This window comes from Taudactylus pleione, unplaced genomic scaffold (genome assembly GCF_031769625.1).
Source record: "Taudactylus pleione unplaced genomic scaffold, aTauple2 ptg000370l, whole genome shotgun sequence".
Lineage (NCBI taxonomy): Eukaryota > Metazoa > Chordata > Amphibia > Anura > Myobatrachidae > Taudactylus > Taudactylus pleione.
In genome coordinates this window covers 4,487,012-4,501,410 of record NW_028284771.1, presented here as the reverse complement: position 1 = coordinate 4,501,410, position 14,399 = coordinate 4,487,012, and the positions used below count along the sequence as shown (strand labels likewise).

Below are 14,399 nucleotides of genomic sequence, written 5' to 3'. Positions count from 1 at the left end.
GAGGTTTAAAGTCAAGATTTTTATTCAGAGGAAAACCAACCTGATAATATCACCGCTTAAAATCCAGTGGAAAAATCTTCACTTTTACAACCTCCAAACCTGGAGAATCACAAAACAGACCTTGTATATATTCCTCCCTATAATATACTTAGTGACCGTGAAAGTATTGAGGACCGTTTGACAACATTTGAGCAAACTTTAAAAAGGTCCTAAATATCTGTACTTTTCTTTTTAGAAAGCACCTGGAAAATCTGGATCAGAAGAGATTGTGTCCTGTTCCAAAGCTTCTGCTGTTCAGTCCGAAGCTCCAAAGACCCCTGCTTCTGTGAGTCCGTGACTGATACTGCCCCACTGGCATTTTGCCGATCAGTCCCCAATTTCCTCCCTTAAATGGTGCCTTCCTGTCAATCACACTGTGATCCCTGAAGATATGTGTACGAGATCACAGGGGGGGCTTGGCGCATGCGTATATCGATGCATGTGCAGTCTACCGATAATTGCGTGAAAATCAGAACAGAGTACTTCATGTCATGTCATAAATAGTCAGAAAATACCATACTCTAGACATAGCTACATACATTGCAATACATACTTTATACATTGCACGCTATAGAGGCACAATTTGGTGATATATAAGGGGAGATCATAATATTCAAAGAATTAGCTCTCCAAAAGTTGCAGAGGGTGTGTGCAATATTAATGTACAGTACCATTTGTAAGAATGACAACAACATTCCCAACATTATTCAATGAGTTTCTATACCTTTATAATGTACAGATACCTGACGATGCTCTAGATCTGCTCTCCGGATCACTGGGAACAAGAGAAGCTGACCCCGATGAGAACAAGCCTGTTGTGGACTTGGTAAAGGTGAGCAATGCAAAGAATTATAATAATATCATCTGTAGCAGTCTCCTGGATCATGCGGATCTGCAGCTCCTGTTTAGCCACAACTCCCAGCTGCCATTTTAGGACAACTCTGCCTTAGTCAAACATGCCCCATCTCCTTGCTCCCCAGCTGACTTCTCTGTTAACTGTAAGAGCATAAAAATGTGCATGGTTCAGATAATGGAGTCAATTCAATTAGATGCAAGTTTGCAAAAGCAAACTCACATCACAAAACTAATCTAGATCGTGGCAATGCGCTCACTTCCGAATTGCAATATTCAATAAATACGGCGATTTGCGGGACTCACCGCAAAGGTCTCTACAAAACGTGACCTAGGAGAAGTGTATAAAAATGTGGGGAAATCATCCTGGACCCCAAAAAGGGGGCAACTGGGATAGCTTGACTATATAGAAGGCTGTTAGTGACCATAAGAAAAGTACTGGAGGTTCTTAAAAAAATGCCAAAATCTGTCATTTTACACCTTTTATTAATGTTGGAAAAATGATAAGCAACACTTGTTTTTCAGCAAATGTCTTTACAATATTCTGGGGTACATAAAATGTTTTTCTAGTGATTATATTAGGATTTTAAACAGTTGGAAAAAAACACTGTTAGCTCCCATCTGAAATATCTAAAACGTCCTCTCCCATCACTACAACACCTCTACATACCTGTCCCACATCATTTACACCTCCATGTACCTGTCCCACCTCATTTACACCACCACGTACCTGTCCCACCTCATTTACACCACCACGTACCTGTCCCACCTCATTTACACCTCCACGTACCTGTCACACATCATGTACACCTCCACGTACCTGTCACACATCATGTACACCTCCACGTACCTGTCACACCATTTACACCTCCACGTACCTGTCACACATCATGTACACCTCCACGTACCTGTCACACATCATGTACACCTCCACGTACCTGTCACACCATGTACACCACCACGTACCTGTCACACATCATTTACACCTCCACGTACCTGTCCCACCTCATTTACACCTCCACGTACCTGTCACACATCATTTACACCTCCACGTACCTGTCACAGATCATTTACACCTCCACGTACCTGTCACACATCCTTTATACCTCCCCATACCTGTCACACCATGTACACCTCCACGTACCTGTCACACATCCTTTATACCTCCCCATACCTGTCCCACCTCATTTACACCACCACGTACCTGTCACACATCATTTACACCTCCACGTACCTGTCCCACCTCATTTACACCTCCACGTACCTGTCACACATCATTTACACCTCCACGTACCTGTCACACATCATTTACACCTCCACGTACCTGTCACACATCCTTTATACCTCCACGTACCTGTCACACCATGTACACCTCCACGTACCTGTCACACATCCTTTATACCTCCCCATACCTGTCCCACCTCATTTACACCACCACGTACCTGTCCCACCTCATTTACACCTCCACGTACCTGTCCCACCTCATTTACACCTCCACGTACCTGTCCCACCTCATTTACACCTCCACGTACCTGTCACACATCATTTACACCTCCACGTACCTGTCACACATCCTTTATACCTCCCCATACCTGTCACACCATGTACACCTCCACGTACCTGTCACACATCCTTTATACCTCCCCATACCTGTCCCACCTCATTTACACCTCCACGTACCTGTCACACATCATTTACACCTCCCCGTACCTGTCCCACCTCATTTACACCTCCACGTACCTGTCACACATCATTTACACCTCCCCGTACCTGTCCCACCTCATTTACACCTCCACGTACCTGTCACACATCATTTACACCTCCCCGTACCTGTCACACATCATTTACACCTCCCCGTACCTGTCACACATCATTTACACCTCCCCGTACCTGTCACACATCATTTACACCTCCCCGTACCTGTCCCACCTCATTTACACCTCCACGTACCTGTCACACATCATTTACACCTCCCCGTACCTGTCACACATCATTTACACCTCCACGTACCTGTCACACATCATTTACACCTCCCCGTACCTGTCACACATCATTTACACCTCCCCGTACCTGTCACACATCATTTACACCTCCCCGTACCTGTCACACATCATTTACACCTCCCCGTACCTGTCCCACCTCATTTACACCTCCCCGTACCTGTCACACATCATTTACACCTCCCCGTACCTGTCCCACCTCATTTACACCTCCCCGTACCTGTCACACATCATTTACACCTCCCCGTACCTGTCACACATCATTTACACCTCCACGTACCTGTCACACATCATTTACACCTCCCCGTACCTGTCACACATCATTTACACCTCCCCGTACCTGTCACACATCATTTACACCTCCCCGTACCTGTCACACATCATTTACACCTCCCCGTACCTGTCACACATCATTTACACCTCCCCGTACCTGTCCCACCTCATTTACACCTCCACGTACCTGTCACACATCATTTACACCTCCACGTACCTGTCACACATCATTTACACCTCCACGTACCTGTCACACATCATTTACACCTCCACGTACCTGTCACACATCATTTACACCTCCCCGTACCTGTCCCACCTCATTTACACCTCCCCGTACCTGTCACACATCATTTACACCTCCCCGTACCTGTCACACATCATTTACACCTCCCCGTACCTGTCACACATCATTTACACCTCCCCGTACCTGTCACACATCATTTACACCTCCCCGTACCTGTCACACATCATTTACACCTCCCCGTACCTGTCACACATCATTTACACCTCCCCGTACCTGTCCCACCTCATTTACACCTCCCCGTACCTGTCACACATCATTTACACCTCCCCGTACCTGTCACACATCATTTACACCTCCCCGTACCTGTCACACATCATTTACACCTCCCCGTACCTGTCACACATCATTTACACCTCCACATACCTCTCAATAGCAGGACAGCAATCTAATTCTAAAGTTCTCCCTCATTTGCAGGAAAAAGCAAAAGAAAAGCACATTGACAAGCTCGGAGATAGAGATGACACAATCCCTCCTGACTACAGGCACCTGTTGGATGGTAAAGATCAGGTAATATTCTATGTGTACATTGCTATATGTACTGTGTAATTTCATGTGTATACATCTTTGTGTATCATTTATGCTCATGTATATGTACGCTTACAGGGGAAACCTGCAAAACCAGAAGAGGTGAAACCTAAGGTAAGAATAAAATGTCAGCATTATACTTTTATTACTTTTATATTTGTAGTCCTGACCTTGGGGTCTAGCAGCGGATGTTTTGGCTGCTTTTTTATGGTAATTGCTGTGCGGCCATCAAATAATACTATCCTCTATGACCCGTAATATACGTGTACTGTGTACAATGTATTAGAGAAGCAGCAATTTTATTTATTTCCTTAAGAATGCAGATACACTTGTATATGTTAGTGGGTTGGGGTTGATAGGGAGCTGGATCACATGCACAATCTGTATTTGCATCCAAAAGTCGCTGTACAGGTGCAGACAGCATTTCCTAGATATTCACTAAAGTGACTTTTCTTCCAGAAACCGCTGGATGATGATGCAGCTATCGGTGCTCTTTCCAGTGACTTTGCTTCCTGCGCTACCAGCTCCACTGACAAATCACAGGATTCATCAAAGGTATTTATTTTATTTATTTTAATAATCTGGTTTATTGAATTTTTGTTTTTCTACTTCAGGGTCCATAGGGGGTCCACAGGGTTGACCTTGGGGTATAGGTTGGGAACCAAATCCGGGCACCACGCAGTTAAAGCTTTTAGCTCCCAGGATGCACTGGGTCCACTCTCCCTATAACCCCACCCCCAAGCCAGAGGCACCTCAGTTTAAGTTGGTGCCCGGCCGGAGTCGGGTCACCGTTAGCGCAGGGGGAGCTGATTAGCAGCCCCTAAGCTTATTTTATTTTTTTTAGGGACAAAGTTTTTTCCATGGACTTTGGACTCTTCAGAGCGGCAGCGTCGGACTGTCCATAGGACGTCTAAGCTGCCGCTCCGTCACCCCGCTGGCGCTGAGACGCCAGTACAGATCTGGGGATCTCAGCGGGACCCCAGAGTCTGTACTAGCCGGACTCTGTGGGCGCCCAGGACTGCTGCCGGATCCACGGGGAGCAGGTAAGGTCGCGGATCACCGCTTGCGGTGATCCGCGCATTTCAAATGCAGTCCTGTGCCTCCGGTCTCAGGGGACAGACCGGAGGCGCCGGCAGTGGCGGCGGGCCCCCCATACCCCGTGTGTCCACTAGACCACCAGGGACTTAACGATCGGTGCAGGGAGCCGGCGTCCCGGGGGTTAATAGCCGGCCAGGGGAGGCAGCCTTCCCTGTTACAGCGGCTCCTCCCCTCAGCTCAGCGCGCCTTTCAGTATCCATAGTCTGGCGTCGCTGAGCTGCTTCCTCCGCGGGCCACGCTTCCTCTGAGGTCTCCAGCGGCCATTTTATCTCTGTGGTGCAGCAGAAATCTCTCAGGATGGCAGTGAGTCCAGTCCCCCTGCGTACCTCACCATCAGGTCAGTGTACACAGCACTGTAGCCTTCCCAGACACTGAATCTGGGCAGTTGAATGCAGTGTAATAGTGCAGTATATTATATGACATGTTTATGTATATATGTATATATCTGCATTGTATGTGACTTATGCTAGTGCTGACTGTACTTTATTCTCTCACCTGTCAGTGTATATCTATCCCTTTTCTTTATCTGCCCTAATACAGCTGTACTTAGGGTGGTTCTGAGACCTCACATTTATATACTTGTTAATATTTGTGTGGTTTGTCACATACTGTTGCGTGCTGCACGTTGCCATATTTTAGATGGAACTGTGTGTTGCATACGCTGAAAATGGGTCCCTGCAGCTAATTTTTGGCATCAGTCAGGACCAGTATAGCGCTGCTTATTATTTCCGCCAAGATTGGTCAGATATGTCTGACCAGGAGATAGAGCGTTATACTGCACCCATTTTTACTATCCTGCAAGTCATGTGCTGCAGGTGTTAGTGCGGAGGATTTGACTCATAAAGGGTTCTGTATGTGGCGTCATCTGGTGCCGGCCTCTTTCACGACCCCCTTGGGCGGTTTGTTTTCTCGGGATCCTCTCAATTGCGGATCGCCGGGCGGGCCCCATTGTTGTACCTCACTTGGGGTTACTTCACCATACTGCCCTTTTCATCTCAGGGTATCTCGCAGCTTCTTGCTCTCTTCCCCTGTGACACAGACTACCGCTCCCTGCAGGGGTTTTTCGCAGTATATGAATTCCCCCTGGTGCCACAATAGTCTGTCATTCCCCTTGCAGGGATTACCACAACAGCCACCCTGGGTGGATGTCGTTTTCTACGAAACGCTAATTGGCGTGGTTGACGCCCTGTGGTTACTTCCCAGTTGGCTCTGCCGTGAACTGGGTACTGTTCGGGGCTCTTTCCCTCTTACACGGGGGGGAAGCCTATTTCAGGTATTATTATCCCTGCTTTAGGGCTGGTAGCAGGTCCATTCTGGTTAGAGTGAATGTTGACCTGCACCTGTATCATACACCCTCAGTATTGCGTGCCTTCGGGTTCCCTGTTGCTGACTAGCGGGTGGATCGCATAGCGGGACTCTGGCTGTTGCCAGATAGGAGGTGTTACAACAGTGTTTGGCCTCCTGTCCCAAATTCCCTGAGGGTCATCACGAGCCCCTCCTGGGGGGGATGGGCGTGTTACTCGTCTGATTACAGACGTTACTACGCCTCCCATTCCTGCGTGGTCGGATTCTTCGGATCCGTAGGTGGTAACTCTGCCTGAAATCAGTATACTTGCTTTCAGGAGTTGTTATCCATCCTACCATGGCTATAGCATGGTTGGTTAATACTATTGCATATTGGGTTGATGCATTTGTAACGTTTTTTCCCCTCCAACACGTCGGGGGTTCAAATGTATTTGGTCGCTCACGTAATATATGCTGTTGTCATAGGTGGAAATGCCTATATTGGATACCAGTCTCCTAACTTTCAGAGTTCCGGCTGCGACTGTATCCTCCGTAATACCCTATGGCTGCGCTCTGGGAATGCAGAGGTGCAGATACCATCTTTAGGGTTGATATTGTTTGGTCCTGACCTTGACAAGATTGTAGTAACATTGGCAGTATTACTAACGACAAGTTTACCGCTTTCAGCTATGCCCACTACAAGGCCTCAGACTAAGTCTGTTAAGTCTTTTTTGTCCTCTGGGTCAGCCTAAAGGTCTGTTTCTTCGTAGACTGTCGGCATCTACAAGGGCCGACATATCCAGTACCGAGCAGGCCTGGACTGCCAGCCGATCCTGCTTCTGAACCTACGGATATCTCTTCAGCCTGACGGGACAGGCCTACAACTGGGAGATACCGATTTTCTCAGTTCGCCCGGTATTAGTGTCAAGTTGCCGCGGCTACGTGGGTAGGAGGGTACGCCCTCTTTACAAGGGCCTTACAGATCCAGAAAGCTATGCAGTTGTTGCGGTAAGCGGAGCTAATTAGGCCATCCCCACTATCTCAGTGAGGGACTGGTTGTTCTGCTTTCTTTCTGGTGCGGTAGCTGAATGGTCCTCTTTGGCCTATTCTCTGTCTCAATTCCCTGAACCAGTTCTTAAAGCTACCTGGGCTCAGGAGGAAATCCCTATGCTCCATCATACGATGTTTGGAACCTGGGGACTTTATGGTATCACTGGATATACAGGACGCGTGCCTACGGGTACTTACAGAGACCTTTCCTCAGCATGGGCTGAGGTTTGCTGTATCACAGCAACACTTACAATTTTTCGGGCTCTGCCTGTTGGGACTGTCCTCAGCCCCACAGGGGTTTACCAGCGTTTTGGATTTTCTGACAGTTCTTCTGTTCAGTATATCCCAATGCTCCTGTACCTGGACGGCCTCCTGCTCTTAGCGGGATCACCGGGGTACTTTACGGCCAGGTCAGGATGACTGTGGCTTCTTCAGGGTGCAGACGTTTAATCAACGGGGAAAAAGTCCTCCCTGCATCCCTCTCTGGGTATTCTTCATCTAGGATCCCTGCTGGATTCTCAGAATCTGAGAATTCTTCTGGCGTAAGACGGAATCTCCTCTCTTCCATTAGGAGTACATGGTTGTCTGCGCAGTCGACAGATGTCTTTACACTCTGGGATGCATGGTGGAATGGGCTCAGTTCCATTCCAGGCCTTTCCATAATTGGCTCATCTCCAGATGGAATGAGTTTTTTCTGTCGGATAACTGTTCAAACGATGATGCTCTCTCCGGAGGCAAGTCGGTCCCTGTCCGGGTGGCTATGGCCATCTCGTCCAGGGTTTTCTTTGCTATGGACAGTGTCTGGATCGAATCCTTTTCAGTGCAGTTGGACGTCTGTCGATTCCACCCTGTCAATTAACTTACTCTGGCATAACTCTTGTTTCCCGGTGAACCTGAAAAGGTTCAGTCCGACAGGGTCAGGACAGTGGCTTCCTTTTTAGCAACACTGTTCGTTGGGTGGCAATGACAGGTATGTCACATATTCGGACATAGTCCGAGGGTCTCCTCCCGACCATCTCGGCAGCGTTCATTTCAGGAGCTCTCCATTGGGAAGCGGGAGTCCTCAGCCGTCACGACGTGCATCCCGGGGACTAGTCTCTTCCCCAAGAGAGGTTTCATCTCCTGGTGAGCAGGGGGGGCCCCCCTGAGGTGACCCTCATGGCCTTCTGACTTTATCACACTATGGTGTTACAGTTCAGCTTTGGGGATTCTGAAGCAACCTTCAGCGACTCTTTGTCGGTGAAGTGGTCCTTCCACTTTGTGTACCTGTGTTCTCCGGTCTCCCTTCTTCCTCAAGGTCTTTGGAAGTGTTTTCAATCGAGACGGAGATGCTTTCCTGCTGGTGGCTCCTGATTGCCCCAGTTGTCAGGGGTACTTGGATCTTCGGAGTCTCTACATCGATACTCCATCCCTGATGCTTCACTGCCCGGACCTGTTGTCTCAGGGTCTTTGGTTTTGCCTTGGACCTGGGTCGTTTGTCTTTGACTGTGTCCTTACAGTGGTCTTACGGCTTCCCTGGCTTTGTCATCGTTGGAATGATTAGAGCACATGGATCAGCTTTTGCTGGGACCTACCACAAACTGTGGCAGCCATAAATCTTATGGTATTGTACCTGTCGATACAATCCTCCGGTGTCCAGGATTTCCAGATATTCTGGCATTCCTTCCGGCTGGCTTGGGTTTCACACTTGGCCTGGTCTTCCTGACAGTGCGGATCTCTACACTGTCAGTATGGTTAAGATATGGAATTGCTCCACTCTGGTATCCAGTTCATCCTTTGGAGTGTTTTCTTGATTATGCCTCCATTTGTCCTCCCTAGGGACTCCTGGGGAGTAAGTAGTGGTTCTTCGTTACCTCCGGGGACAGTCAATGGAACCGCTGGTTGTGATAGCCATTACATGGTCTATTGCTTAGGCTCTCTCTTTCTCTCAGGGTGTTTATATCAACCAGGAGAGTGTCTGAATTGGGAGCGTTCTCATGTGGCTCCCTCTTCTGGAGGGCATCATGTCAGGGTGGGAGTTGCTCTCGCCCTGTGTTGCTTCTTAGTGGTTTTCAGGTTCCATATTGTTCTGGAACTTATGGTACGGCCATTCTGTCCCCAGTCCTCTCGGCTGGTGTGGCCTCATTGACTGTGGTCTGGCCTCTTTGGATTTTTGTGATCCGTTCAGGTTCCTTACGGAAATCGGACTCCTTATTGGTGGTCTGAGATTTCTGGTTTTCACAGGAAAGGATGGCCGGCCTATAACCAAATGTTGGCTGGATGGCCTCGTAGGTCTTCCTCAGGGGCCTACCCATGGGTAGGCCTTCCTGTTGTTGATGCTTGTTTTTTCTCGGGCCATGTGTGCGGCTCGCTGTGGCGCCTCGGCTGTTTTACCTTACTAGGTGGCCACGTGGTCTTCTGTCCACACCTTTTTAAGGTTCTAGGCATTGGTTTCCTTTGCCTCTCAGGATGCTTCCTTTTTGGCGACGGATTCTCCTCTCAGCACAGGAGCGTCCCCACCCTTGGTTGAACTGCTTTGGGACATCCCCAAGGTCAACCCTGTGGACCCCCTATGGACCCTGAAGTAGAAAACAAGAGATATGGTAAGAACTTACCTTTGTTATCTCTGTTTCTACGAAGTCCATAGGGTCCACAGGGCGCCCGCCCTGACGCACCTGGCTTCATATGGGCTGTGTGGCTGGTCACCGGTTTTCCGTCTCCCATTTCGGTGAGTATGGTTATTGAGTGTTCCAGTTTTCTCTCTCTTTTTCTCTCCTCCTCCGGCCTTTGGCTACTTACAAACTGAGGTGCCTCTGGCTTGGGGGTGGGGTTATAGGGAGAGTGGACCCAGTGCATCCTGGGAGCTAAAAGCTTTAACTGCGTGGTGCCCGGATTTGGTTCCCAACCTATACCCCAAGGTCAACCCTGTGGACCCTATGGACTTCGTAGAAACAGAGATAACAAAGGTAAGTTCTTACCATATCTCTTGTTTTTTCAAATACACCATATACAAAATTAAGTATAAAATACAACATAAGGGGAATAAGAGCCATTAGGGCACAGTCAACCATAAAAGAAACTGTCCAATATAGAGAGGGTGACAAACAAATGGGAGGTGTGAGTAGCCAGAATGCTGGCAGGCAGGGCCGTTGCAAGGTTTCTTGGCACCCTAGGCATTTCTTCAGCCTTATGCCAACCCCCCCCCCCCTCGATAGCTATACAGACCCCCAGTAGTGGTCCCTCCTATGCAGTGTTCCCAGTAGTGGTCCCCCCAATATAGTGCCCCCAGAAGTGGCCCCCCCCTAGGCAGTGCCCCCAGTAGTCCCCCCACCTATGCAGTGCCCTTTATATAGTATCCCCAGTAGTAATCCTTCCTTTGCACTGCCCCCAGTAGTTGCCCCCCGGATGCAGTGCTCCTAGTAGTAGTCTCCCCCCCCCCCCCCCCCCAGTGTGCCCCCATTAGTAATCCCCCCCAGTAGCAGCCTTCCCCCAGCAGTGCCTCTAGTAGGAATCCTCACAGCAGTGTACCCGTCAGTAATCCCTCCCTATGCAGTGCCCCCAGTAGTGGTCCCACCAGTGCAGTGCCCCCAGTAGCAGTCCCCCCCCCTTAGTAGTAGCCCCCCCAGCAGAAATCCCCCTCTAAGCAGTGTCCCCCAGTAGTGTTCCCACCAGTGTGCAGTGCCCCTAGTAGTAATCCCCCTCTATGCAGTGTCCCTCAGTAGTGGTCCCCCCAGCAGTGCCCTTTGTAGTAGTCGTCCCCCCCCCCCAGCAGTGCCCGCAGTAGTAGTAACAGTAGTAGCCTCCCACCCAGCAGTGCCCTTAGTAGTAGCCCCCCGCCCCCAGCAGTGCCCTTAGCAGTAGTCCGCCCCCCCAAGCAGTGCCCTTAGTAGTAGTAGTAGCCCCCCCCAGCCGTGCCCCCCGGTCAGACAGCAACACGCACGCAGAGGAAAAAAACTCCACTTACCTTAATCCATGCTCCGGCATCTGCTCCTCCGTCCACCGTTTTCCCGGGCCGGCCTGCTCTGCATGATGGGAGAGATATCATGGCGTCTCTCCCATCACTCACTGCAGGAGCCGGAAGCCCGGCTCCCGCAGTGGGCGCAGCAGCCGAAGAGTGTCTGTCTGACTCTCATCGGCTGCTAAAACAAACACACAGCTGCCAGCGCCGGCGGCTATGTGTTTGTTATAATAATAGTGTAGTGCGGACTGCACTTATGTGTGGTCCACACTACCGCCCTGCAGGGCCGGCGCTCTTAGGCAGCTGCCTAAGTTTGCCTAGTGGTAGCGCCGGCCCTGCTGGCTGGATATCTCCTGGACATTTCAGAAATCTTGTTGGTGACCTAAAAGCAAAGAATATGTGTAGGCAGAGAGTGGCAAACATGTAATCGGAAAAGAGCAGGGGAGAAGGTATAGAATAACGGGATGTAGTCCGGAAGCCGATGGTCTGAATGCCAACCGCCGGCTTCCAGACACTGTAATCCCGACTAGGGACGAATGACAGACGTCTAAATCTAGAGGGTTAGGTTTAGGGCTCCCGGGGGGGATTTAGGGTTAGGCACCCCCCAGGAAGGTTAGGGGGAGGGGGGATTAGGGTTAGGCACAGGGGGGGAGGTTAGGGTTAGGCACCCCTAAGGGAGGGTTAGGGTTAGGGGGTAGAATTGGATTAGTTAGTACTTACCTTTAGGACGATCGGGATCTCTTCCTTTGTCAACTGGCTCCCCTCTTCCTCCCTTCCCCCAGAATAATAAGGGGGAAGGGTGGAAGAGGGGAACCAGTCGGTGTGTATCACCACAGTCTAAAGATCTGGAACAGGTACCTATAGAGCCATATCGTGTTTAATGGCTGTGTTTCAACCTACATAAGAAAATGATGATCATTATCACCTGTTTGGTATGATTGGTTAATCCTACACCTGACTAAAATCCTACAAGACTCCTGACTTTGTGCAAGTGTACCTAGAAGAATTGATGCTGTTTTTGAAGGCAAAGGGTGGTCACACCAAATATTCATCTGATTTAGATTTCTCTTCTGTTCATTCACTTTGCATTTTGTTAATTGATAAAGATAAACTATTAACACTTCTATTTTTGAAAGCATTTTCTTTTAATGTCTTACTTTGCATGATTTTTTCCACACTTGCACAGTACTGTATATACATACATAGAATCTGTTTTTTCTAATTGTAAGTCTATATTTACTTACATAACATAATGCATTTTTGTCACTGCACTAGGACAAGGCTAAGAGCTCCCCTAGTGCTCCAGCTTCACAGACTCCAGGGAAAACTCCAGATTCTTCAAAGGTAAAGATAATATGCTCATAACACGCTGACATTGCTGCACTATCTGCAAAAGCCTCACTTATACTCATGTGCTACAAGTAAGATATAAATAGCTGTATAATGCAATTACAGCTTCCAATTCATACAAATATGTACTCATTATTTTACAATAACTGGAAAGTAGACCTGTCATCTACACAGTGTGGAGACCTAGCAATATGATACACACTACAGATATCACTTTTTGAATACTATCCATGATGCCTGGCGTATAGTAGTGAGGCTCTGGTTGTATGGAATTGGTAGGCTAGTAATGGCATAATGCTTTAAGAGAAGTTCATGCCTTTTTTGTGTAAATTAAATTTAGCAAATCCTCCTTTTAATCTAGAATAGTGCCGTAAATCCAGCTATGTAGGACACCAGTCCATCCCAGTCTTGCTCATAATACCTGAGTAAAGCTATGGGGGAGTTTTAATAAAGCTTGGAGAGATAAAATTGTGAGAGATAAAGCACTGACCAATCAGCTCCTAACTGTCATTTTTCAAACACAGCCTGTAAAGTGACAGTTGGGAGCTGACTTGTTGCTGGTTTATCTCTCACAATTTTATCTCTCTCCAAACTTTATTAAATCTCCCCCTTTATCTTGATTTGACTCCTATGATCAGCCATAGGGTAATTGTATTAAATCTATACACCTGTTTGCAATACTGACAAGTTGTGTGTATATAAAGAGATGCTCAGACAGAGGAGCGTTGCACCTTTTATAGTGTCCGCTGCGTACAAGGGTTTGCATTCACAGTTCTAAAGGTGGAGATCTCAGAGAAGCATTGAATATAAAAAATGCACAGATGGCTGTGATACAGCCTAAGGTGTCACTACATCACTCCGGCTCTGAGGAAAACGCTATAGAGTATTTATATAATAGTATGCTGTAAATGAGAGTCCCTGATCAGATTGTACATTTATTTCATAATATCTCACAGTATTTTATATAACCCAGTGCCTATTTTTATGTAATATGTATTGTAGTCAGCAGGGATAATGTAAATCACACTTTGGTGGAGGAATAGACCAGATGACTATTTTGTGGTGTCAGGTTTAGCTCTGACAAATGACCATATCCTGCATAAGATCATCTATATAATAAGAGAGAAAACGTGTGTATCTGTCTGTCCTTTATGCACAGCCAGGGTTTTGGATTTGGCTCCATCAAATTTGGCATGGTGGTGTAGTGAGACCAGGATTAGGTTTTTGCCTAGGTTTGAACTTCATCAGGGCCACACACTGTCACACAATCCCTAAAAATGGGGACACTCTTAATTACACAGGTTTCGGAGCTGGCTTCAGTGGAAATTAAAAACCTGTGTGAAAGCTATAAAAGTATCCTTTTAACCTTTGAGTAAGTTTCAAACTTTGACTCATACGAGTTCATATTAAATCCATAGTTAGTCCTTTTCAAATACACCATATACAAAATTAAGTATAAAATACAACATAAGGGGAATAAGAGCCAATAGGGCACAATCAACCATAAAAAAACTGTCCAATATAGAGAGGGTGACAAACAAATGGGAGGTGTGAGTAGTCAGAATGCTGGCAGGATATCTCCTGGACATTTCAGAAATCTTGTTGGTGACCTAAAAGCAAAGAATATGTGTAGGCAGAGAGTGGCAAAGATGTAATAATAAAAGAGCAGGGGTGAAGGTATAGCATA

General features: G+C 47.7%; 1 protein-coding gene across 6 annotated transcripts in view; it reads left to right on the top strand.

Annotated features, from left to right (window-relative positions):
- The window catches only part of CAST (calpastatin), a 222,994-nt gene that overhangs the window by 200,777 nt on the left and 7,818 nt on the right, over positions 1-14,399 (top strand). For all 6 annotated transcript variants that reach the window (XM_088444664.1, XM_088444666.1, XM_088444665.1 and 3 more), the window contains 6 exons: positions 236-325; positions 779-871; positions 3,883-3,975; positions 4,072-4,107; positions 4,453-4,548; positions 12,638-12,706. In XM_088444664.1, coding sequence (XP_088300790.1) covers positions 236-325; positions 779-871; positions 3,883-3,975; positions 4,072-4,107; positions 4,453-4,548; positions 12,638-12,706 — 477 coding nt within the window. The remainder of the gene's footprint in view (positions 1-235; positions 326-778; positions 872-3,882; positions 3,976-4,071; positions 4,108-4,452; positions 4,549-12,637; positions 12,707-14,399) is intronic.